Source organism: Chrysemys picta, chromosome 1 (assembly GCF_011386835.1).
Source record: "Chrysemys picta bellii isolate R12L10 chromosome 1, ASM1138683v2, whole genome shotgun sequence".
NCBI classification, from domain to species: domain Eukaryota; kingdom Metazoa; phylum Chordata; order Testudines; family Emydidae; genus Chrysemys; species Chrysemys picta.
The window spans coordinates 94,080,042-94,106,728 of NC_088791.1; the positions used below are offsets into that span (position 1 = coordinate 94,080,042).

The 26,687-nt window shown below is 48.3% G+C and overlaps 1 protein-coding gene across 3 annotated transcripts; it reads left to right on the forward strand.

The window, feature by feature from the left end:
* The first annotated feature begins 1,650 nt into the window (after nucleotides 1–1,650).
* Nucleotides 1,651–25,719, forward strand: PDGFB (platelet derived growth factor subunit B). Of its 3 annotated transcripts, none has more exons than XM_005302521.5 (7): nucleotides 1,651–1,791; nucleotides 15,221–15,317; nucleotides 18,291–18,371; nucleotides 19,379–19,584; nucleotides 21,390–21,531; nucleotides 21,958–22,125; nucleotides 23,316–25,719. In XM_005302521.5, exons 1-6 carry the CDS (start codon nucleotides 1,702–1,704, stop codon nucleotides 22,092–22,094), a joined length of 753 nt encoding a protein of 250 aa, XP_005302578.2. In that variant the 5' UTR covers nucleotides 1,651–1,701; the 3' UTR covers nucleotides 22,095–22,125; nucleotides 23,316–25,719. The 3 variants fall into 3 exon arrangements, with proteins under 3 accessions (XP_005302578.2, XP_042699471.2, XP_042699472.2); XM_042843537.2 differs by having other exon boundaries at nucleotides 21,958–22,121; XM_042843538.2 differs by lacking the exon at nucleotides 1,651–1,791 and adding an exon at nucleotides 2,532–2,946.
* Nucleotides 25,720–26,687: the final 968 nt, after the last annotated feature.

Genomic DNA, 26,687 nt, shown 5'->3' on the forward strand with positions numbered 1-26,687 from the left:
AGAGAGTATTAGAGAAAGAGCATGCAGTTTGTGTATGTGAGTGTATAAGGCTGTGTGTGTGTGTAGGAGAGAGCATGGGTGGGTACATGAGTGTGTGAGAAAGCACGTGTGATTTGTATGTGTGTGTTTTGTTAAGTGTGTCATTTTGTTCGTGAAGAGAACATGTGAGTTTTCAAGAAGGCATGAGTTTATGAGAAGTCATGATATGACTTTATCTTGAATTCACCTGTTAACTAACCCTCTTGCTTCCCCCCAGCAAATACCTCCTTGCTTAATTTCCCTTCGGATGTTTATTATATGTGGAGATAATCATGCAGCAAAATTCGTTTTAGTGCCAAGAGCAACACAAATTCTGTTGTAACAATGTTTGAATTTTTTTGGCTTTCTTCTGCACACAGAGAGATTGAAGATATTAAAATGATACCTCCCTCCAGAGCAAGTGGGATGGCAGGACAGGGGAAAAAATGCTATGAGTTGCAACAGTGAAAGTCTTAGTCTAGGGCCAAAAACCTCAACTGCTCTGCTGGGAATGTCCTTCTCCTTATCTCTCGCTCAGTCCTGAAGGAATTTCTCTCCCTACTTCTATGTGAGTGTAGGGACATCGCCAATATAAATTATGTTTATTAGTGAGGGTCTTTTTTAGTTTGGTGAGTATTGAATTGTCAGTGCCTTATTAGATTTTTTTCCCTCTGTCTTTGATATACAGCCAAGAAAGGAGTTGCTGCTAGCTGTCTCCACCCCTCTCTTCTCCTTTAAAAGAACAGCTGAAAGGGTGACACCTTATTCTCTTTCTTGCAGACTAAAATAAAGACCCACCAGCTCTCTCCCTGCTACTCTCTCTCCTCCCACTTGATTTTACCTTTTTTCTTGTTGCAAGAGAGCATAAGAGGCGGCAGCAGCACCGCTGAGACTTATCAAGACTCAACACACACACAGAATCCAGCCAAGACATTTGCTCAGCTGTCTGCAAAACCAAACCAAACAAATCAGACCTCACATACAACCAAACTACCAGCAACATTTTGAAAGAAAAGACACTGAAACCAGAAAATAATTTAGGAGAAAAAAATACAACTTAAAACAACTTTTTGTTTTTTAAAAACATGCCAGAGGAAGAAAAACATTATTAAAAAAAATTAAACCAACAAAAAAAATATTAAGAAAGAAGATTTATTTTCTGATTTTGTATAAATATTTAGGAAAACTTTGTTTCAGACTTTTGGGGTTTTTTTTGGAAAACATTGCAAAACATTTTTACCTTTTTGTGTGGGTCTTTTTTAAAGAACAAAAATTAAGAAGGAAAAAGATAAGTGTGTGGACCATCCGATAAAAGGAAATACTGAAAGATTTCTTGCGGAGAGGAGGGAAGACAGACTTTGGATGCACACATTTGGGGGGGGGACTGCCTTTTTAGTTTATTTATACTCCTCTCCTATATTCCTGCTGGCTGATGAGGCAGAGAAAAGGGCAGACAAGTAACCAAGACTTACTTTTTTAAAAATAGTCTCTGTTTTTTAACCCTTTCTTCCCCACTCCATGATTGTGGGAAACAAGAAAAAATAATTTGGAGGGGAAAATGAAGAAGTGCAGAACCCTCTGTGCAGAAGGCAAGGCTGGAGCCAAACTGTAAACAGAACCTGCCTCTCTCACCTCTTTGCCTAAGCGTGGGAATTTATTATTTCTTTTCAAGTCTGTCCTTCAATGTGTCTGGAACTTTTGGGGCTCAGAGTCGGTATGGATTTCAGATTGATCTTCATGTCTCTCTGGTACCTGCCTCTCATCAGTACTGAGGTGAGTGTCAAACCATTTTATTTTACAACTGAGAACAATCAATATCTGGTGAACTTTAGACCCAGGCTAAAGTATACAGAGCAGAGTGAGAAAACTCCTTATAGGTGTTTCTCTGACAAGTTTCATTGTATCTGTGGGAACAGTTGTAAATTTTGGGGTTTTTTTAATCGTACTTTATTTTAAATTTAAATTTAAAATTAAATAAATTAAATTTAAATTTAAATAATGGTAAATAAATTTGTTTTTAAAAGGCAAGAAAATGAATAAGGGGAAAATAAATACTGTTGAACAAGCAACATTTAAGCCGCTGAACTGACAGGTAAAAGGGAGTTGGGGAGAAGGGTTCAGTTTTGACTCTATATTGGGGGGGGGGGGCAAGGGAAACAATTCCAGCAAGGCCAATGGGGCCACACGGGGGGGGGGGGGGGGAGCAAATTCTGCACCTGCCCAAGGCTTGCAGTTTGGGAGAGGGCAAGTCCCCTACCCCCCCCCAAACTACACCCATGTCTGGGGTGCACTCCCCATCCCCACCCATCCTGGCCAAATGTAGCAGTTGCAGCTTCTCAATCTCTCGTGCATTTATGAGTTTTGCTCTTTAAAACAAACAAACCTTATTTAGGCAACTCTTCCTGCAGCGCACCATGGCTGGCCCTTGCCCTGCTGGCTAGCTGTTTGTAGGGGGAAACACCTTCTCCCACCACTCCCCAGAGAAAACATGTAATCCAATGGTATCTCAGACCTCCGGGTGGGGATCTTCAAGATAGGTTCTGCTGGAATTGAACAGGGATGAGCCTGTCTGGCAGTTCAAGAGGGAGCCTGGGGTACCTGTTGCAATGGGGGGGGGGTAGACCGAAGGAGAGAGCCCCCAGTAGTTAAAGAAGGCGCTTGCGTACATCTCACGATGCTAGTGGAGTCAGACGGAATGAAAGAGCTCCGGTGTCGTTCAAGATTTATGTCTCTCTCACGCTGGGAGGTCAGGCTGAGTGGAAGTGGGGAGCTCCCTGAGTTCTTGCGGCTGAATTCTAGCCCTGGTTGCTGGCTGCAGCAGCAGCGTGTTCCCCAGCTGTTCTGGGCCGGGAGCTGCAGCAGGGATCCTCCTATCAGTTCTGAACAAACACCCAAGAGGAAGGGAAGATTGCAACGATTTGCAGAGAGGTTTGTGGGGGAGGGGGGGCTCTTAAAGGAACCCAGGTCCTCTCTTTTGCTTTCCTGGTTTTATCCCCCCCCCCCCCCCGAGATTTCTTCAGACACAGTGTGCCCGTCTCTTGGGACTCTGTGATCTCTTACACCAATGTAACTTCATTGGGTCCGACCCTCAGCATGCTGCGCGGTGTGTGTCCGTATGAGTAAGAGTGCATCTCTAGAGGGTCAGGACATAGGGCGGGAGAGCCGCAGCAGCTTGGCTGGAAATGCACAGCTGCAGGGGAGAGTAAAAAAACCCTGAAGAAATCAAGTTGGAGGAGCTTGCAGGGAGCTGGCAACAGCAAAGAATTTAGTCTGGGAGCGACAGGAACAGCACGAGTAACGAGGACTCGTACTTCTGCAATAGAAAGCTACAGAGGGTCCTGTGGCACCTTTAAGACTAACATTAGTATTGGGAGCATAAGCTTTCGTGGGTAAGAACCTCACTTCTTCAGATGCAAGAAGAAGTGCAATAGAGTTATTCATAGAGAGCTCAGGGCAGGACCCAGCCAAGTATAAACAGGCACAACATGGAAAAAATACAGCCCCCCGAAAACACCAAAAGGGCGGCGGGAGTGGCAAAGGGAGAGAGGCAGGGGAGGGTTAACATGGAGGTGAGCCTAGCAGAGATGGAAAGCTGGGACGCAGCCAAGGCAGGTTGTTTTGACCACCAACTGGTGGAAAGAATTCTCCTTTTGTTCTCCGTGCTCCTGCGAGTCGTCATGCAGATTTCACCCACCTCCGCTCGCTCCTGCCTTGCGGTGCCAGCGGGGGACGCCCGCCCCCCTATTCCTTCCACCCACCCGTGCCTCACCTATTTGGGGGAGGGGCAGGTGCACTTCGGGCCCCACCCTTTCTACAGCTGCAGTCACTCACCCTGCCAGTCTCATTTCCCAGAGCCAAACCAAATACAACCAAGAGGGAGGGAGGAAGGGCTTCCCCACCACGGGTGATGATCATCCTGAGAAAAAAAACAGCACAGATTCATTCCAGGATTTCGGCCCAAAACTCTGTCCACCTTCTCTCCCTCCCAAACTGCAGGAGTTCGCACCACACCACTATTTCTTTCCTTTTAATGAGGGTAAATCAACATCACACTCTTGGTAACTCCTCCACAGGCTTGCTACAGCTCTATCTGGAACAGCTCTGAGGGAAAGTAATAACCATCATACTTAGCAGCTAGATAGCACTTTACATCTTTTAAAGAACTGAGCAACCCTTAACCAATTAATCCCCATAGCCCCTCTGTCAGGTACTGTAAGTGCAGTTTAAAACAACAACAGTAAGAGGACCAAGAAAATGTCACCATGACTCAACAACAGAGTAAAAGAGGCAGTTAAGAGACAAAAAGACATAATTTAAAGTCAAATCCCACTGAGAAAAATAGAAAGGAACATTAACTCTGGCAAGTCAAGTGTGAAAGTATAGGCAGGCAAAAAAAGAATTTGAAGAGTAACTAGCAAAAGACTAAAAAAAATTGCTCTTAGTTTGTAAGTACACCAGAAGCAGGAAGCCTGCCAAATAATCAGTGGGGCCACTGGACAATATAGGTGCTAAAGGAGCACTCAAAGAAGACAAGGCCATTGCAGAGAAGCTAAATTAATTCTTTGCATCAGGCTTCACTGCAGAGAATGTGAGAGAGATTCTCACACCTGAGCCATTTTTTTTAGGTAACGAATCTGAGGAATGGTCCCAGATTGAGGTGTAAATAGAGGAGGTTTTGGAACAAGTTGATACATTAAACACTAACAGGTCACCAGGACCAGATGGTATTCACCGAAGAATTCTGAAGGAACTAAAATATGAAATTGCATAGCTACTAACTGTGGTATGTAGTAACCTATTGCTTAAACTGGCCTCTGTAACAGATGACTGGCAGATATTTAAGGTCTCACCAATTTTTAAAAAGGCTCCAGAGGTGATCCTGGCAATTACAGGTCTATAAACCTAACTTCAGTTCCAGGCAAACTGGCCAAAACTATAGTAAGGAACAGAATTATCAGATGAACACAATATGGTGGGGAAGAGTCAACTTGGCTTTTGTAAAAGGGAAATCATGCCTCACCAATCTATTAGAATTCTTTGAGGGGATCAAAAAACATGTGAACAAAGGTGATCCAGTGGATATAGTATTTGGACTTTCAGAAAGCCTTTGATAAGGTCCCTCACCAAAGGCTCTTAAGCAAAGTAGGCAGTCATCAGATAAGAGGGAAAGGTCTCTCATGGATCAATAACTGGTTAAAAGATAGGAAACAAAGGGTAGGAATAAATGGTCAGTTTTCACCGTGGAGAGAGGTATAGTGGGGTTCCCCAAGGATCTGTACTGGGACCACTGCTGTTCAACATATTCATAAATGATCTGAAAAAAAGGGGTAAACAGTGAGGTGGCAAAATTTGCAGATGATACAAAATTACTCAAGTTAAGTCCAAAGCAGACTGCAAAGAGTTACAAAGAGGTCTCACAAAACTGGGTGACTGGGCAACAAAATGGCAGATGAAATTCAGTGTTGATACATGCAAAGTAATGCACATTGGAAAACCTATTCCCAATTATACATAAAAATGATGGGGTCTAAATTAGCTATTACCACCCAAGAAAGAGATTTTGGAGTCATGGATAGTTCTCTGAAAACATCCGCTCATTATGCAGCAGCAGTCAAAAAAAGCTAACAATGTTAGGAACCATTAGGAAAGGGATAGATAATAAGACAGAAAGAATCATAATGCCCCTGTATCAATCCATGGTACGCCCACACCTTGAATACCGTGTGCCGCTCTGGTCACCCCATCTCTCTCTAAGGTGCCACAAGTACTCCTGTACTTGTCTCTAAGGTGCCACAAGTACTCCTGTTCTTTTTGTGGATACAGACTAACACGGCTGCTAGTCTGAAATTTAAATACTGTTTCTGTAGTGTGGGCGATTCCGCCAGCCATTACACTCAATGTAATTTTGACTATACGCGATTTTTGCTTTAGGCGCTGACTGCGGAACTTAACCCCAGCGTAAGATGAGACAGACCTGTAATTCTTTTCTCCCCTGTCTGAACTCACAAAAGCTCTGAACTGGAATCAACGGGCAGCTCTAAGGGAAGTAGAGACCTGGCTAAAGCTGTCTTGGTTGAAAAGGCAGAGTTTGCCCCGTCACTGTGCTAGAATGCCTTGGGAACTAATAAGCCCTCCAAATTGTGCCTCCCCCTCCCTTACAGCCTCATGCAAAGACACACAACCATGGATACATTAAACACCCCGTCCTCTATGCAAGTCCCTCCCCAACAAAGCATGCATCATACAAATACACACCTATGCAAATCTGCATGTAAATACACACATGCACGCATCATACATACATTATTATTATATTTCTGAGCACCCCCAAAGTATACAAGGCACTTTGCAGAAACAAGTAAAGGCACAGACCCTGCCCTGAGAAGCCTACAGTCTGAATTCAGACCTGACACAACAAGTTAAGGCATGTGCACATCTTGCTAGTTCTATTAAATGAGGTTAGAGATATCCATCTGTGTACCATAGAGACATCTTAATGCAAACATGTCATCTTATTCCTGGAGCATACATACATCCACACATACATGCACCATGCAATTACCCCCTCAACTATCGCCCACCCCCATCCGTGTCGTCCCCCCCCCCACAGACTGCTTAGGAGAAAACACGCCATGGGAACTGGGGTCAGGTGACAAGTTTGATCCATTGAACACATGTGATGAGGGCAGCTTTTGTATTTCCCCAAATGGAAACCAAGCTCTCTTTTCCATTCCAACCCTGGAACTGTTTTTCCTGCCAGGGGAGATGTGGTCGAGGGGAAGGGACTCTCCCTGATCCTCAGGCCTCTGCACTGTCATTTATCAGTATCTGACTCCACAAAGGAGTGAGGGGGGCAAAAGACCCCTAATATTTCCCCACATAACACCCCAACGTACCCAGTGGGAGTATGACAAACAAGTGGGTTGAATCCTGGCTTGAGACATGGGCAGGAGACAGGAATGCTCCTCCCCAAAACATCACCTCCTGCTTTGCATCATTTCTCTCTCTCTCTTCCTCATTTTGGTCTGTCCCTGTGTGGGCAGAGGGGAGGGGATGGAGGTAAAGAAGGGTATGAGGTATCCTTCACTCCTCGTGGCTCTCTCTTCTCTTACCCAGACCACAAAAGGGAAGCAGTTGGTGCTGTGGGCTGCCCAGCGGCTGTGTTTGTTTGAGCAGGCGAGTATATTTCCGCCTCGCGCACTAAACATGAAACATCATCTATGTTGGAAGGGAGAGAAAAAAAGAAATGTGCCCATTTCTGTGCATTGTGAGAGGTGCGTTCACGCATGTGTGCACCAACACGTGTGCGCGCGTGCACACACACACACAGTGTTTGGGCACTGCTTTAACACTGGTGATGTCAGAACTCAGGAATGCTGGCCCCCATCAGTAGTTTTTTTTTGGAGGGACTGTGATGGCATTTCTCACCTCCCTCACCAGGCTGAAGATGGCGCCTGCCTGAGAGGACACACTCAGCGCCCTGATGGAGTTTCCCTACCCAAACCTACATTCACAGCCCTGTCACTGTCCCCCTCTCCACCAACCTGCAGAAGCTCCTGAAACCCCTAACTGACTGCTTAATGGCAGGCCCTGTAAGAGCAGCATGCACGATGATTCCTCACTGCCTGTAAAGGGAGGAACTACTTGATCCTGAACTCACATCTTTCTCCACAATGTCTGGGGGAGCGTCACTAGAAACACTGGGTTTGCATCTGATTCGAAAAGATCTGAGCTGTAAAGTGGAGTCCTTTTGGTCCCTCCACTTCTCCAATCACACCCATCTTTAAGGCCTGGGAGCCCTTCCAAGGGGAGTGTGAAAGTGGGAAGGTATTTGCCAGCTGGGAAGCAAGGATACTAACCTATTTGCATTTTCCCTGTGGGTCATAATAATTGCCTTGCAACCTTTAGAGAGATGGGCTAAACCAGGCGTGGCTTTGGTTTTTGTAAATTTCCATTGGCTGGGCCTGCGCATTTTGGAATCCATCTCCCAAAGAATGGGGTGGGGCTGTTAAACAGTCCTAGTTTTGGTTCATCTCTAATTTACATCTTCATGGTGTCCTGGCGTAAGCCTCTTATACTGTCCTGCACACGTGAGGCTCTTGCAGGAGTGAAATGGTGCAACCATGGCAGTGAATTTCAGGATGGGTCACATGTCTGGGGTAAGCCCGGGGAAACGAAAAGGCGATCAGTGTGGGTCTATCTCTCCCCATCAGCTGATGTGTGGGCCAGGAGAGAATGACTCTGTCTCTTACGGTATTTCTGACACTATTTATACATGTTGTGCTGATGAGCAAATTCTTCCATTACTTTGCCCAGAGGCTGCTGTTGCTTGGGGGCTGGGGACTGTATGCCTCCTCTTCATGTCAGGGGATGGGGGGTGAGATTGGTACTAGTAGATGGTTAGAACACAGAGGGCGAGACTGTGTCACTGGAATCAAGTTAGCAAAGATTGAATGGAATGTTTTAGGGAGCAGAACCTAAACAGTATTTCTGTGCCCACATGGAATGGATTCTGGGAGAGATGAAGAGGTTTTCCCTGACTTGTGAGAGAGCAGAATTGGTCCCTGGGAGACGGGTGGAAGGATTCCTAAGAGGTTACCCATAGCTGGGTGTGGCACTGGAAGGGTTAAATGCATCTGCCCAGCCAAGGAACCAGCAGCCCCTGGGGTTAAGTCAGAATGAGTCTCTTGCCAGGCTCTGCTGGGACTCGCCCGTCTTACTCCACGCTGAGGAATGTCACAGTGTCTCCCCTCACCATCCCCAATCTGAGTTTAAGGTAAAGAGAAACTTCTTCTCTTCGTATCTTGCTCTCTTCATCCTTCATGCACCGACCATGGTATAATGACACAGTGGCTATTAACCCATCCCTGGCATTGTGAACCCTCTGTTCTGATCAGCAATGAGGTGGCTGGGGAGTTTCATAACCTACCTCCTTCCCCAGGGAGAAGAGCAGAGAGCTCAGCGCCTTTCTGCATTTTCCTCCCCCAAATCAGAGGGTCTCCCCTTCCATTCTCTCTCCTGTGCCATTTATGTGGCACTACCCGGATGTGCAGAATCACAGCCTAAAAAGGAGGGGAGGAATTTCTTTCTCCAAGCCCCAAGGGTCTTTCTCAATCCCTTCCTCTCAGTTTCACAATCTTTGCTCCCTCGGGGCCATGCATTTGCTGTGCTATTAAATGAGGAGGAATGAGCTACAATCTGTTGGAGCCCATGAATAGCCATAGGGATCACTGCAGAATGGCAGTGCATGCTCCATTCACTGCCCTTGCAGAGACTGATCACACTTTTCAGCACTCCCAGCTCCTGATGGCGCAGGGAATAGGACCTGGAATCTAACCTGAGTTTTCCACACAGCCCGGCATACATATTTCTAACCCCAGAGCAGTGAACTGGCCTCTGCAGCACTCCCTCTTCCCTCCCCACCCAACATGGGTTGGCTCCATGCTAGATTGCCCTACTCCGTGTACATGTCTACAAGTGCAGGGGAGGGAGAGAGTCACAGTGAGTTAATGCATTTGGGTTTCACCCTTGGCATCTTGGGGTTCAAATCTTACCATAGCAGAGGGCCAAGGACTGAAATAGATATGGGCTCCCGGTGAGGACTGAGGGGCATGAGCAGAGCTTTGAGGGGGTCTCAGACTGAAATAACAGAGGGGACTGTAGGACAGGACTGAGCTATACGTAGAACATTAGCAGAGCTGCACGTGGATTCGTTTTGCATCAGCCAAGGCTGCTGACATCTGAAAGTAGGGAAGAAAATCTGACACATAATAGAGACGTGCTTAGAACTTACCAGCACATAAAGATCACGCTGTTCTGCCTCAACATAAGGCAGGCAAAGCCACCACTGAGGAGACCCCACTGGCTTGCACAGCACCTGCCCAGCACTGTACATCCCTTGCTTTCATGAGCACCAAAATAATTTGACAATGTTAAACAAACAAAGAAGCATGCTTGCGTGTATGCGTCCGTCAGTGTGTCTGCCTGCAAGTCTCTAGCGCAGGGGTAGGCACGCCAGCTGATTTTCAGTGGCACTCTCACTGCCCAGGTCCTGGCCACCGGTCCGGGGGGCTCTGCATTTTAATTTAATTTTAAATGAAGCTTCTTAAACATTTTTAAAACCTTATTTACTTTACATACAACAATGGTTTAGTTATATTTTATAGACTTATAGAAAGAGACCTTCTAAAAACGTTAAAATGTATTACTGGCACGTGAAACCTTAAATTAGAGTGAATAAATGAAGACTCGGCACACCACTTCTGAAAGGTTGCCGACCCCTGCTCTAGCGTGATGGCTGTGCATGCAAGTACAGAATATGGGGAAGCGAGGAACTCAGGGTGGGAGCAGAGAGAGGAACAAAGTCACTGGGGTAGGAATTCCAGGGCCGTGCAGCAGCACAAGGCCAGGCCTCAGGCACTTGACAGCCAGCCAGGACTCCATCAAGACAAGAGACTTCTTTGATCTACCACAGAGTTAAAAGGAGATCATTAACCTGCTCTAGACTAATAACCTCCCCAACCTCCCCCGCTTGCTGCAATTGCAGGAAAATCCCTAGCTGCTCTGGTTGGCCCATGGGGAGACTCCACCCCCCACTGCCATTCCACCCTTCTCCCAGCCATATCACAGAATCAGGTGGATGTGTTTGCTGGTAATTGCTGCATTGTGTGCGGGGGGAGGGGGGGGCAAGTGTAGGGTTACCATCTTTTAGTTTTTAAAAAGGAGGACACTCCATGGGGACCCAGCCCCGCCCCAACCCTGCCCTCAGCCCCGCCCCAACTCTGCCCCCTCCCCTGAACGCTCCGCCCCCTGCTCCTCCCCCTCCCCTGCTTCCCGCGAATCAAATGTTCGCGGGAAGCCTGAAACAGGGAGGCAGCAGGTAGGCTGGGGCGGGGTGCGGCGCGGCGCGGCTCAGTCTGGCCCTCCTGGCCGAGTGGCTCCCTTCGGCGGCCGGCCCAGGCCAAGAGGCTCTGGCCCCAGCGTCTCCTGCCCAGCTTGGTTCGGGCCCTGGGGCACTGGCTCCCGGCCCGGCCCCGCGACCCCGGCTCCCGGCCCGCAACCCCGGCTCCCGGCCCCGCGACCCCGGCCCGGCCCCGCGACTCTGGACCCCGGCCCGGCCCCGCGACCCCGGACCCTGGCCCGGCCCCGCGACCCCGGCTCCCGGCCCCGCGACCCCGGCTCCCGGCCCGGTCCCGCGACCCCGGCCCGGCTCCTGGCCCCACAGGCCCGGCCCCGCGACCCCGGCTCCCGGCCCGGCGACTCTGGACCCCGGCCCGGCACCGCGCCCCCCCGGCTCGGCCCCGCGACCCCGGCTCCCGGCCCCGCGACCCCAGCTCCCGGCCCCGCGACCCCGGCCCGGCACTGCGCCCCCGGCTCCTGGCCCGGCCTGGCCCCCAGCCCGGCACCGCGCCCCTGGTTCCCGGCCCGGCACCATGCCCCCGGCCCCGCGACCCCAGCCCGGCACCGCACCAGCCCCGCACCGCCGACCCCAGCCAAAGAGGCCCCTGCCGAGCACCACCGAGCTCTCCCTCCCTCCCAATTTTCCCGGACATGTCCGGCTTTTGGGGATTTCCCCCCGGACGGGGATTTGAGCCCCAAAAAGCCAGACATGTCCGGGAAAATCCGGACGTATGGTAACCCTAGGCAAGTGGGGCAATTTGCCCCAGGCCCCGGGCTCCACAGGGGCCCCACAAGCCCTGGCCGAGAATCCCTTTCGTGGCTAGAGGCGCCTTTTTAATTTTTACTCACCCGGCGGTGCTCTGGGTCTTCAGCGGCACTTTGGCGGTGGGGGAGGGGGTCGTTCACCTCGCTCTGGGACTTTGGCGGCACTTCGGCGGCGGGGGGTCCTTCAGTGCCACGGAAGACCCAGAGCCAGTGAAGGACCCGCCGCCGAAGACTCAGAGCGCCGCCTGGTGAGTACAAGCGCTGCAGCGGGTGGCGCCTTATATTATGTCCGCTCCCCCGCTTTCCCCAGGCCCCCTGAATCCTCTGGGCAGCCCTGATTGTGTGTCTTCCTTCTTAGCTTCTAAGGGTCCCTCCGTAACTTGGGTGTGCAGTTTCCTGCTCACAGAAAGAACAGGAGTACTGTGGCACCTTAGAGACTAACAAATTTATTAGAGCATTTGTTAGTCTCTAAGGTGCAACAAGTATTCCTGTTCTTTTTGCGGATATAGACTAACACGGCTGCTACTCTGAAACTACTCACAGAACTTCCTCAGCCCAGGCTCTGTGACATGGGGATGCTAGGACATTCCCCTCGCACAGAACCAACTCAGAGAGGTGGGGAGAGAATAACAAACCTCACAACCAGGCATAGTCTCTCACAGGTCCCTCTCAGACTTGGCTTTGTGACCGGGAAGAAAGTAAGAAACCTCACAGCCCAGGCATGCAGTCCCCACTGCCAGAGCTGCTTCAGAGATACAGGTAGAGAATAATGAGGCCTACAGCCTGGGCGTGCTGACATGCTTTAGTCAAACTGATAGCATCTGCGACAAGAAAAACTTGGCACCTAAAATTCCTTCTGTGATCAGGGAGTGGAGCTAATTCCTGTAATCCGGTCCCCAGTGAGTGGGCCTGCTTTTGCAGTCCCTCTGCAGAGCACTGATCCATAAATGCTCCTCCAGTTTTCTCTCCTCCTCCTCCTAGCTAGCTAGGTCGCATCTCTCCTCTTCCCACTAATTCCACCAAAGTCATGCAGTCGTGTAGCACCTGCCTGCTGACCCCAACAAGTGCCAGAGTTTAAAATAAAGTCTAATTTCATACATGTATTAAGTATCAGGAAGGACCAGAGTCATCTGTACAGTGCAACGTTCATCCACAGATGCACTTCTTGACAGGTGAAAACATTAAAAATCAATTCTGATCTCAGATTACAAATACTTGGACTCACAAACAATCCATTTTCTAATATACACTCCAGTGTGTGTGATACAAAAATAGTACCATACAGGAGGAATACGGAGCCTTTCACTTCTAGCTCACTGGTTCCAACTAGGGTGACCACCTGTCCTGAATTGCAGTCCTGAAATGCAGAGTTCAAGTCCTGGTTGTGGGTTGAATGACTCCGGGACAGCATTTGTCCTAGATTCCCTGCAGCACCACTCTGCACCTGCCCAAGGCTTGGTGGCAGCACCAGCCTCTTCATGGTGTGTGTGTGGGAGGGAGGGGCTGAGGTGGGCCTTGGCCCTCCCTCACCACAAGGCCCCTCCCCCTGCTCCTCCTCTTCCCCCTGAGGCCTTGCCCCCTGGCCAGGCCAGAAGCTGGAGTCGGCCCATGGTAAGAGCTGCCCAGGGAGCCCCAGCCACTGTGGGGAATACCCAGACCCTCCACCTGCCCTGGGCAGCGTGCCGCAGGGGACAGGGGCATGGGCTGGAGACTGCTCTCGGGCAACCTCGTACCCCACCGAGGGCATGTGCAGGGTCTGGGGCTCCTCACAGTGGCCCAAGCTCCTTAGGCAGCTCTTACCACTGCCTGGTTCCAGCTTCTTACCTGGCCTGGCCAGAGGGCAGGGCCTCAGGGGTGAAGAGGAGGATCAGGGGGTGGGGGCTCAGGGGAAGAAGAGGGACAGGAGTGGGGCCAAAGAGGGGGCAGAGCTCCTGCATGTGTCCTGCTTTTGCCTTTTGAAAAGACGGTCACCCTAGTTCCAACCCAGATCCAGCTTGGTAATTATCAGAAGTCATCATCATATGACAGCTGTTTGGTGGCCCCTGAATGACATGAGTTTATGGCCTCTCAGCTGTGTGTCTTGTGAGAAGAGGCCTATATCACAAAAAACACCATGAAAACTGGCATTAGCTGGCTCCCTTATTGGCAGCCTCAGCAGAGAGTCCAAGGATTTAGTGGGCTGGGAAACTGCACTTCTCTTCTCATCCCTAAAAATGGTCCCTAAAGATCAGATCTGAGGCCCATTGGGAACAGGGAAGGGGGAACAGCATGTGGGGTGAAACATGCCTTGCCATTGCCTGTGTGGTACCTGCTCTGTGGATAAACAGAGGATTCATTGTCTCTAGAGTCATCAATCTGGCACTTTTCCCCAGCACTAAACTGAAATGAAATGTTACACCCCGAAAGCAGTTGAGCAAAGAATAACCTTGGTAAGAGAGCATTCACCAGAGCCCAGATACATGCATCTCACTAATAATCATAAAACATTAAAAAAAGCTACATTTCATAAACACATGGGGCCAAATTCTCCTCTCAGTTACAACGGGGCAGCCCACTGAGGGACACCGGGCAGGGGCTCAGCTACCACCCACTGCACAGGAACCCAATTAGGCAAGCAGCTGAAAGGCCAACTTTTCACACATGAGTACTCCAGAATAAAGAGAGCATGGAGCTAACCAAACAGTTGGGTAATACTTTTCTCTGTTTCTGTTCCTATTATTCTGGAAATGTGTTTTAATAAGTACTTGCTTTCCCATGCCTCTACTCTGTACTCCTGCAGGGCAGTCACAGGGACCAATTCAGAGTTGGTGTAAGTGGCTGAGATTTCACTGAGCTCAATGGAATTGCACTCACTTACACCAGCTCTGAATTTGGCCTGTAACCTGGGGTTTGTAATGTTAGCATTCAAGGTTTATGACATTGAAATCCAATTGTTATGACATCACAGCCCAACACCATGGAAATAACTGTGATGTCATAGTACAGAGTTTGTGACTTTGCTGCTGGATCAAACGGGAGTAGCAAATTGGTCTCTGAAAGAGGAGTCAGTCTCCCTTTCCACTCCTTTTTTTTAACAGTGCCCAAATGTGCACATAATTGGCCAATGGGATTTAAAAACAAACAAAGCCCGCAGAACATCTGATAGATCATGTGAGTGAGTTCATAGCAGAGGGAAATATTGGGAATGTTTTCCCTGATATTTTTAAAACTACTCTGGTACTGTATCCCTTTATAATGAAACTTCCCTGACTGTTGGCAAAGTATTTAAGGTTCCTCAGCGTGTAATGCTATTGCTCAGCAATTCTCAGACTTCATTCCGCAGCCCACTTTGTAAGAGGCAGAGATTCTCTCACTTTCCTCCTCTCAGATTTCCCATCCCACATGTTCATGGCAGCTTTCCTCTCTCCGTTTGGCTGGTTCCCTGCCTCTCCCTCTCACTGCCACCTTCCCCTTCCTCACCATAATTGGAGCTGTTTGTGCAGGATTGGCATTCAATACCTGTGTAACACTTGTTTCCTACTTTGTTATTGTCTGGTAGGGGGACCCCATCCCAGAAGACATTTACAAGATAATGAGTGACAGCTCGGTGCGCTCCAGGAGTGACCTCCAGCGTGCCCTGCAGATAGACTCCGTAGGTAAATCTCCTCTACACCAAACACTCCTCTTCCTTCCTTAAATCTCATGGTGGGAGTACCTTTCTTTTTCCAGCAGGTACACTGGCAAGGCTTATCACTCTAAATATAGAAACATGTTAGTCTCTAGGTGCCAGTCTATCAAGCTATACTGCAAAACTCAGTTACAATAGGGCTGGGTGCTGGGGAGATTTAAATAGCCTGGTGCATGGAATGAGGAGCTTGAGAAAAACCCAAGCAAGCTTCTGAGCTAGGAGATGCCCAGAGAGGTGGTTGGAGTGGAATATGAGTAGATTAAGAGGTGCACAAGCGGGTGAGTGAACTAGCTCATGGGCTGATGCAAAGGCACACAGGTGAATGAATGAAGTGGGCTTTGAGGAGATGCACAAGTGGATGAATAGACTGATCCATGGGAAGACAAAAAGACAGACAAGTGGGTGGTTGGGAGTGAGCCAGGTGAGCTGATAGCACTCATCTAGGAGCAGGTGGGAATATGTGCAGGGGAAGGGGGAATGAGAGAGCTGGTCCCCAAGTAGAATAGATAGGGAGGGGCACAGGCAGGTGGGTGGACTGGTTCCCAGGTAGACCCTTCTATGAGATGATAGAAAAGGGAAGAAGGACGTGGGTTGTGTCAGGCTGACTAAGTTGGTGGGGGGGTTGGAATTGCTTTGTCATTTTCTGTGGGTAATAGCTCAGAGTTTGCAGTGCTTGGGAACACCTGGCCAGGACTGAAGTCACAGAGCAGCAGCAGCAGCCCAGGGAGCAAAGTGTGGAGGGATTGGCACGTGTGGGAATGAGACCACGTGTCACGGTCGCCAGGCTGGATCAGGAATTTATTTATAAACGGTCTCTTCAGAGTGAATTCCATTCTATTCTAACCTCTGCTCCCGCCCGTCCCCCTTCACCCCCCTCGCCTTCTCTCTTGTGTTTTGTCTGTTTGTAGCTTTGTAATCCTTGCCGAGACACTATCTACGGGGGAACAGAATTTCCTGCTTTTGTTTCCTATGCCAGTCGGACCACTGGCACGTTCTCAAAAGCATTCCCGCTCCCTTTCAAAATGGCCTGGGAGGGGACGGGGAAGGGGGGAGAGAACCAGCTGTGGGCTGCTATTGTTTTCCTTAAAAAGAGGCGACGAGATTCCCCCCCCCCCCCCCAAGTTCTTCTTCTGAGTCCATGAGCCACACAATGGGGCAGCTTCCAAAATTAGCAACACTGCCTTTTGCAAGCCTGGGTCCCCACCCGTCAGCAGCAGCAGCAACGGCCTATCAAGAAGAAGGGGAGGAGGAGGGGGACCTCGGTTTTCAATAGAAGATTTGTTTCAAGTCAACAGTGTTGCTCTTTTTTTCTCATCAACTTAACCTTTATGCAAAAGGCAACCCCCACCCTGGCCTGATAAAATTCCAGAGAATGCAAGATGGAGGGGGGGAGAGGGAGAGACAGAGAAGATGTGTGCAGTCTGTCATGTCCTATAGCTTACGTAAGGGATACATTTCTGTTCCAGTGACTAACCACTCATATGCTTAAGAAATTAAACAGGATTCTCTTGGGAGACCAGGGGTTTGGGAATGGGCTATGGAGCCTTTCAAGCCCAGGTCATTGGTTCCATGCTAAACCCAGATTAGGAAATACTGGATGACACAGGGGATCACATATGGGACTGAACGCTTTCATACCCAAGTTACAGATTCCAATTTGCCCTCAAGTAGTTAGTGACTGCATGTCATTACTGTTCGCTGGCCTATGTGAAATCAGCTTGGTGCTGTCACCGCAGGCCGGCAGCCAGGTGTTCACATCACAATATCCACTGATGATGACTTGTTCACGTGTGGTCTGAACAGAGAACCAAATGCCCCTCTCACCCTTAAAAAGTGGCCATCCCCAGGGCACGGGTGAAGTGCATTATGGGGCGTGATAGGTGTGAGATGCTTGCTCTGCTGTTGTGCCTGATAAACAGAGATCTTCAGTCCAGCGCATTATCCCAGTCCTGAATTCACTTTAATACAATAACTCCCTGGAGGCTGATGTCCATTCTGCCTCCCACTGCAGCTACACCAGGCCACAGAAGGAAAGAGCTGCCGCTGGGTAGGAGCTGTCTCTGAACACTGCTCTAGTCTGGGGCTCAGGAGGGGCCACTTACTAGAGCAACCCAGGGAGACTATGAGAAGTTCTCTGTTCAGCACTTTCTATGGGAAAGCAGTGGGATGGGGTACTGGGAATTGGGCTGACTGCTAACAGTCCTCCTTCCTTCCCCCCCAACCACTCCCAGTAACTGAGTTTTAACTGACAGTAGTAGAGGGGAAGAGTTATTTTGAACTCATTTTTCTATTCTCCTGCCAAAAAAGTTGACTACCTCAAATGAGCGCGAACGCAAGTACCCCTCCGCCACCTCATCTAATGCACCTGCATCCTGACCTCCCGCCCCACTGCTATTCCAGTCCTGGGTCCTCCACTCAGCTCTGCCAGTGCCTCTCAGTCCTGCTCTGTAGCACCCTTTGTTATTCCAGTCCTAGGACAAACACACAACTCTACCACTGCACCTCAGTTTTCACCTGCAGCACCTCCTGCTAATCCAGCCTTGCTCCTTGCTCTCCACTCCCACTCAGCTGATTCACCTGAATCTTGACTTGCAAGTCCCTCTGCTACTCCATGTACATTCCAAATAGCTCTGCTAAAGTGCATCTCACTCTTGCCCTAGAGTATCTTCTGCAAGTCCAGCCCTGGGCCTCTCTTTAACAAGATATGCCGGTTACTGTGAATGGAGCAGTGTGATGAGGTGAACAAACGTAGAATCTCCCCACACTCATTGCACTTGTGACCTGAGCTGGGACTTGAACCTAAAACTCTGGACGGGACATGCTAGTGCAGTAACGAGACCGATGAATCACCCAAATGCTGCCTCCTCTGTCACTTGATTCCCACACCATTGCCTCACTTTTTTACCTCATTGTCTTATTTGGCTCTGTCCTTCTCTTGCAGAAGAGGATGGCTCCAATTTGGATCTGAACTCAACGCGAGCCCATCCTGGTCAAAATTTGCCTCGAGGGAGACGAAGTCTAGGTGAGTGATAGACTCAGACCTAACTTCTGTGCAGGAGTTTCAGTGTAAGTGAGAGATTAGCTATACAGATACATGGGTCTGTACAGTCTGCATCTGTGTCCACCATGAGTGTATGAATGTAGGTGTGCATGTTTAAGTGTGTGTCACTCTGCGCATGTGCATTTAGCCATGTAAGTGTGTTTGTGTTAGAGAGTCTGTCTCTGCCTCTATGCTACCAAATGTAGTCTCCTTCTTTCAGCATTGCTGTAACTGCCCCAGCATCAAGGGTAGTACAGACAGCAGGGTGCAGTCATTGCCATCACTGTGTCCTGATGCCATCCTCTGGCTGGGGCTTCGGACTTGGTGCTGGCAATGCCTGAGCCCTGTCTGCATTAGCATTCACTTCATAGCTCGTACCAGTGCTGGAAAACAAGCTCTAGATATGCTATTGTAGACACGTCTTGTGACAGTCAGTAACTAACTCTGTGTTTCTGCCGAGTGTGATACTGCCCTCAGCAAACGTAGAGACTGCTATTAATTGTTAAGTACTGAAATTAGCTGAAATAATTCAACAGAGCAGAATGATAATGGACCAGGCCTGGTGCCCTAGCGATTGTTATTTGCACTTTTTGATTCCTAGTCCCATCCTCTTGCTCCAGTAGGGCCTGAAAGTGTTGTAGAGGCCAAGTGTTCATCACCTGAAGTGGAGGAGCTGGTGTTCGGAAGCAGGAGACATCATTCTGCAGCAAATCACGCTATCTCATTACACAGCGGCACTGACTAGCCCCTGTCCTTTCCGGCCCAAGATGTTAGCTGTAGTTATCATTATTTATTATGTACCATCAGGATTCTTGGCCCTTTGAAGGAGACAGTGAACGGCATTGAATGGGTGTAGGATGGAGAAAGAATATATTTCTGTAGTTCCAGGAGAGTGTGAGCCTTTGTCAGATAACATAGTGGGTTTGCATCAGGTTTCTGGGAGTAGCCTGTGAAGCCTATTTCATCATTTTTCTCTTGGGTCCCTCTAGTTGCAATGGTAGATGCTGAGCCAGCAGTACTCGCAGAATGCAAGACACGGACGGAGGTCTTTGAAATCTCCCGGAGCATGGTAGATTCCACCAATGCCAATTTTGTGGTGTGGCCGCCATGTGTGGAGGTGCAGCGGTGCTCCGGATGCTGCAACAACCGCAATGTGCAGTGTCGCCCCACGCTGGTCCGCGTGCGGCATGTCCAGGTACACAAGAATCCTCTATCCTCTCCCTCCCCCTTGCTTCCTTTTCTCATGGCCCGTCCAGTAAAAACACAAACCAACTGGGGGGATTGCCTGTGGTCATACAAGTGAGGGGCTAACCGTGCTGGCCTCTCCATCACCACCCTGATAATGCATCTCAGCCCAAACACGTGCACTGAGACAGCATCCCCTCCTCCTCTCCTTGCCCCTCTGTGATCTTCCTGCCTAAAAGCCCGGCTGTAAACAGACACCTGATAGCTGACCTCTTGCTCTGATCATGCTAGCTCATCAGTTAATAGTGATCTCCACGCTTCCTCCCAGACAGCTCATTTAAAAATATAATCCTCCCCCGCAAATCTTCTGCCTGACCTGTGAGAGATTCCCTCAGGCCTTGGGCAGGCCGGTGTGTATGTGTGTGTCTGCACACTCACACAGTCTGCTTTATCAGGAAATTCCTTTCTCAGAAAAGCCACTCTGAATGAGGGAGAAAAAAGAGAGAGGGGGGAGAAATGGGAGTTGTTTTTGTGGAAAAAGCAAAGGTCAGGGCAAAAGTCAGCCAGGAAAAATGACCCGGAAATGGCTTCTCTGAGGTCTCTGTATTGTGTGGTTGGAAATGTTTGTCTAGTGAGCAGCGTGTGGTCTGAAGCGTGTGGAGTGGGGCTTTCAAGGAAAGATAAACAGCCAGTAGGTTTGATCACTGGTTGAGTGATGTTGCCAGGGCCAGTGCATTGGGAGCATTTCAGTTCCAGACTCAAAGCAGTGATAGTATTTATAGCCTGCAGACCTCCGCAGGGAATGTGGTTTTGTTAGATAAGCTAAACTAGGTCAGGCCTGGTCAGTATTTGAATGGGAAACCACCAACACAAACGCAGAGACTGTAGGATGTGCTGCTGGAGATCTAGTAAGAGGTGCTCTTCCCTCTGAGAGTACGGCTACACTGCCACTGGGAGGTGTAAGTCCCAGTGCAGGTAGACGTACAGCCCCTAGCTCTGATTGAACTAGTGCTCAAAATAATAGCACAGCTGCAGCAGCTCGGGCTAGCTGCTCAAGTACAATCCCATCCAAGAGCCTAGGTATGTACTCTGGCTCTTTTTAGTGCACGAGCTCACTCATAGCTAGCGTGTGTACATCTGCTTGAGCTGGAAATTACACCCCTCAGCTGCATTGTACATGTATCCTGAATCAGTGATGCAAGGGCTGCAGAATGGTTCTCGGGAGCATTGTGTTGCCAGACATGCTGCCTTTCACATGAGACGAGAGCCCCTTACCACTGTTAGTCATCAAAAATCATGAGACAAATTCAGACATGGCTCCACTGAAGTTAGTAGAGTCGCGCTTGTTTGCATTAGGTCTGAATTTCTCCTCTCTGCCATGTTGTTTTTTGCAACAGTAAGGGTTTTAACTCCAGTATCTCAATTCAGTTAATTACATTCTTCCTACCCCAAAACTTCTTCTGTCAAATCTATCAGACCCAGCATTGTTCTGTATTTCTTTTCTCAGTTGTGTAATGTTTTTGGGCACTGTTCATGTTTCATGCAAGAAGCAGCTGTAAGTCAGGAGTGGGTGAAGTGATTCTCTATGTACAAAGTCAAAGTCAGACCTGCCTGGCTATGTGCTACTCCACTGAAATCAGTGAAAGTTGCACCAAACTGTACCAGGTCTGGATTTGATCTGTGGATTTTAAAGTGCTTTTGGACCCTTTGGGAAGAAGGGCAATAGAGAAATAAAGGTAGTATTCATGTTGATGTAGTGGGAGTTGTAGCTGTATTTATATTTTAGATGGGTTTGCTTTTATTCTCGCCCAATAGGTAAACAAGATAGAATTTGTTCAGAAGAAGCCAAACATTAAAAAAGCCATTGTGCCCTTGGAGGATCACCTGGAGTGTCGATGTGAGGCACTGTCGTCTCAGCCCTCCAGTCGCAGTCGGCCAGGTTCACGTGAACACAGAGGTAAGGCTGCTGGTACTAGGGGAAGAGAGAGGGAAATGCTGCAAGATGAGACAGAGGGCCAGAGCCTCAGCTGCTGTGAATCAGCACAGCGCCGGTGAAGTCCAGGGAGCTTTACTGATTTCCAGCGGCTGAAGGTTTTGCCTAGAATGCTGCTTGTGAGAGAGGGGAAAAAATGGGGAAAATGGTGGAGGAGAAGAGGGTGAGAAAGACAGAGAGAGGAAAGTATGGAATGGGGAAGAGGGAAAGAGCAGAGAGGAAAAGGAGAGTGGAGAAATGAGGAGAATAGATGAAGTGAGGAAGAACGGAGGGGAAGGAAGAAGAGGGTCTTCGGCTCTCTTGTTCTAGAGATGGTGGGGAGGGAGTGGTATTTCCAGCTGTCTCAGCTGCTGCTCATGGCATGATACACTCCCATCTCTGTTTTGGCAGGTAAGTCACCATCGATCACTGCAGCCCCTGTTTCGGTGAGACAACGAGCACGCCAGCTGCCAGCACGAAAGAGAAAACATCGGAAGTTCAAGCATGTCCACGATAAGAAAGTGCTGAAAGAAATCCTCACAGCATAGAGGTGCTGGCCGGGGACAGAGTGCAAGGCAGGTAATAGCAACAACTGCCACAGGAGGGGGGCACTTTGGGAAGTGAGCCAGTCTGCTCTTCTAGTCATGGGGAATTCCCTTCCCACACACAAGCGCTGCCCATGCACCTCAATTGCTACCCACAGCACCTGCTGCTATTTCAGCCCTGGGCCTCGCACACAGTTCTGCCCAGGTATCTCAGTTCTGCAGCTCTTGTTATTCCAATGTAGGGCCAAGATACTCAATAGTGCCGAATTGTGTGATCTAATGAAGTAACAGGACTAGGCTGGTACTCACCAAATTCATCCCACTTATGATTTATCACACTTGAACTCATTCTTGCAGAGGTGAAAGATTTATGCATTATTCCCACTTTGCCACTGAGCCCTACTCTACAACCTCCCTTAAAGCTGAACAACAAGCCTATCCCCTCTATATCTAAAAACCACTGGAGACCATATTATTTGTCTATTATGTGGAGCTCGCTCTGATCTTCCTCCATGAATTGAGTTTCCACTGGAAATGGAGAATTAATGTCCATTTTGTATTCTCTATTGTGGGATTGCTTTTTTTAGTTTTTTGGTTAAAATGGTGGAAGCACTTTGATGAGTCTCGCTGTCCTGACAGGAAGTCTGAGAACATAACAAAGGTTAAAAAAAGCAAAAGGAGAACTGGAGTCTCGGAATTAAATCTGGAGCCTTTAAATTCTAGGGGCCTGACTCTTCTCTCACATACAGTGATGTAAATCAGGACTAACTCCATGGACTCCAATGGAATTTCACTGGTGTAAAGTCAGTATGAGTTAAAGGAGAATCGGGTCTTAGGTTCTCAATAGGCTAGGCCTTTTGAGACAGAGAGAACTGTGGTCTGAGCACAGAAACTTGGAGCCAGGAGTCTTCTAATTCCATCTTTAGCACTAGGGCTGCTCTGGGTTTCGTGTTCTGCCATTTTAACCAAAAAATACTCCTCTGGTCCCTGACCAGCGCAAGAATCCAAATGCAAAGGTGATGTGCTGCTATTTTTGTTCCTGTGCCAAGCTTGGCTTGGTCTGTCCTGGAGATAAATAGAAGACTTCAGTGGCTTGGTCTCCAGGGCTATTAATGTGGTACTTCAAAGCAAACATTATCATAGAAGAAAGAGAGAAGGAAGGGGAATAGTAGAGCGAGATGGGTTCTTATTCTAATTCAGTGTCTGTGTTTGTTTCACTTTTAGGTTTATTTAATATGCAGTAAAACCTGCCTTACAGATCACCTCTGAAGAGAAACCACCTGTCACGAGCAACTACTTCCAGAGGCCACAGAACACAACCACTCTCTGGTGTGCCAACCTCGGAAGAGAGACCACCTCTTACAAGTCACCACTTTTGCTAACTACCATGAGTGGTCGCTCTTGGCAGGTTTTACTGTATTTGCTGTATTGCCCCTATGGGGTCCTCAGAGTGATAACTCTTCCTCTCTGTCGGTCTGTCTCGATGCCCGAGTCAGACGGCAAATGGTGCTTCCCTTTCCATGACCGGACCTTCTCCCTCGATTTCCCTCTCTTCATTTATTAACAATATTTTAAAGTTTTCCAAAAAAGAGAAAAAAAAATTAGAAACCCCTCCCAAAACCACATGTAACTGGAACTGGATGATGCCTTTCCTACTGCAGAGACTAGAACGGCAAATGGGAAAAAGAAAAATGGGTCAATTTTCCTTTGAGGGGCAAAAAAGGGGAGAGGGAATGGGAGCAATTTTCTTCCTTTCCCCTCTTCTTCTTGGTGAGGGTGGGAGACCCTGGCTGAGATCAATGATTGTGATGGACATGTTTTAAAGCAGGCAGACCTCAGATTAAGAGAGGAAACCAATGACGGAAAATGCACTAAGGACTTTTATTGTCCCGTCTGGACAGATTTTTTTGTGTGTGTATATATATTATTTTAAAAACCACTAAAATGTACAACATCTCGGGGAACAGAAAAAATGAAAGCAAAATGCATTTATCTCATCTACCCCTGGTGCAGACTGGAAGACTTTTGGGGCAGTGGGAAGGAGTGGACAGCTGGCAGAATCATTCTCCCCTCTCCCGGCCCCCTGACAAAGGATGCTGTCTTTGCACATGGCTGTAGAGGGTTCGACTTTCCAGTCTAGGACTTGGGTTACTGTTTAATTCACTTGTATGTATATATATCTCTGGTTTTAAAATGGATTTGTTCCACGGTGGGAGGAATCTGCAGGCATGTTTGTGCATCAGCTCAGGTGGGCTAGAAGAAAAGCAAACTTTCCCCGGCTTTACCCAGTGTGTGTGGGGTGCAGAATGGGGTGCACGGAGCAATGTCCCTCACACTCTTTCCCCCTGCTCACAACTCCCCTGCAGGATACAGAGGGACAACACAATCAACCAACGAAATACAGGCTTAGAAACATTACTTCATCAGAACAAACTGTAATTGGCTGACCAGTGATCCTGAGGGCAGGATAATATTATCCAGGAATATCTGAGAGCAGAATAACCCTTTCATGGATGTTTCTCATATCACACTCTCAGTTACTCTCCCCATCTCTACTTCCCTGGCTCTCCCATTTTCCTCCCCCATTTTTCTCTCTCAAACACACACACGAGGATTTCCTTAACTTACATTAAAGCCCTTTTCAGTTTCAAAAGCTATAGATCCAAGGAACTTCTTGGGCAGTTGAAGGGGTCTGGGGTGAGGACAAGGGGAGAAAGTAAACCTCTACTTCACAACAGTGATTAAAAACAGAAACAATCCCCTTTGGTGAAAGAGCATTGCTGACTGGTGTCCCGACCTCCACAGACATCTTAGAGAGCCTCAGACGTCTAGGTGGCGGAGGACAAATGACTCTTCAGATAGGGACCACCTGTACACCCCCCACACGCAATTATTAAGGACATTGTTATTTATCATATGAATTGCATGAGGAGACCCAGTCATGGACCCAATGTGCTGAGCACTGTATAAACACACAACAAAAAACCTGTCCCAGCCCCAAAGAGCTTACAAGTTAGAGCTACAACTTTCCTTCCCAGCTGCCTCTCCTTATTCCATTTCCTTTACTATGATAGCTCCCTCTCCTGGGAGAATGAGGCAGAAGAAGGGGAAAATATGCAGTATCCTCTCCAAGGGGAATAACCCTTCTCATGGTCACTCAGTACAGCATACACATTGGGACAGAGGAAACAAGGAGTAGGCTGGAGGTAATTTCGCCTTCATATTTGTGCCCTGTTGGCAAAGGACCCATCCACCAAAGTGCAGGCAGAAATACCACGGGGAAACTAGCAGCAGAAGAAAGGTGATGATGCAGCGGGATGGGGAGTGCTGTTCATCAGACAGGGGCTTAGATCTCCCCGCACCTCAAACCCAGAGCTCCTCGCTTGCTCTGCGGCCAACATCCTTCTCTGCCTCTTGCACTCTGCTCCATTCACCCCACCCCACAACTTCTCAAGTCTTAAGACACTTTGTTTTCCTGCTCCAAAATCTCCTTCCTGTGGTTTGTAAAGTTGGTGAGTTTTTTTGCTTTTTTTATTTTAATGTAAGATTAATTTATACTCAGTACTGTATTTAAAGTTGTAAAAAAACAATACAAAACAAACAAACAAAAACCAAAACTCTCAACAAAGTGTTAAGTTTCTTCTGTATGCAAAACTAAAAAAGCAAAAAATGATCAGAGTTCAGATAGAGAATCCCAGCTTCTACACTTTCATTTCTGGGACACTTTAACTGAGATTATAAAAGCAGTAACTAGAGACTGAACATTCACATTAGCTTTTCTAGTCCACCCCAGCCACCAGCCAGGGCTGGATTTTTCCCTACTGTGTATTCCTCTTTATTTTGTCCAGTCTAGTTTTCAATGACTCAAGCACTTGGGATTTCTCATTCTAATAGGTCTCACCTTTAGCAATGTTTTCTGATGCCCAGACTTCCCCATTGCTCACTTTCATCCCATTATTCCAGGTTCTACTCCATTGAACAACTCAAAACAGTTCCTCTTCCTCTGGTGTTTACATTCTTCATAGGCTCCTAAACAGTTGACATATTCCCCCCTTAGTCATCGTCTAGACATCTACAGCTCTTCTCTCATAAGGGTTCAGAAGGCCAATGTGTTTCCCCTTCCACTGGGTAAGGGAGGGGTTGCACATTCTGGCACCCATATGCAGAGCGCTGCCCCACGCTACCGTGCAGTTAACACACATGTGGGTACAAACAGCGGCCTCAATCTGGGCTGTTCCACAGAGAACTGTTGGAATGTCCCTCTGAACTGGCGAATCACCCCCCCCCCCATTTCTCCGTTCCCTGAGTCCCCTGCTCTGTTTGAGTTAGTGAAACAATTGTTCCACATTGTCTTACTAACTAAAAGAATAATTCAGAGTCTTGGAGAAGCAGCATTCAAAATTCTCTTGCAACAACTTGTGTACAATTGCACCCTGCTACTCCACAATCTTCCTGGCAGTTTAGAGAAGTTATCCTTCCCTTTCCTTCCTAAAATACTCTTGTGTTGCCTGTTGTGGTTTCTGACTAAATGTAGCACAGGAACACCACAGTTTAACGGCCCTCTTCTTACAGTCTAACCACAGAGCTCTGGGCTGG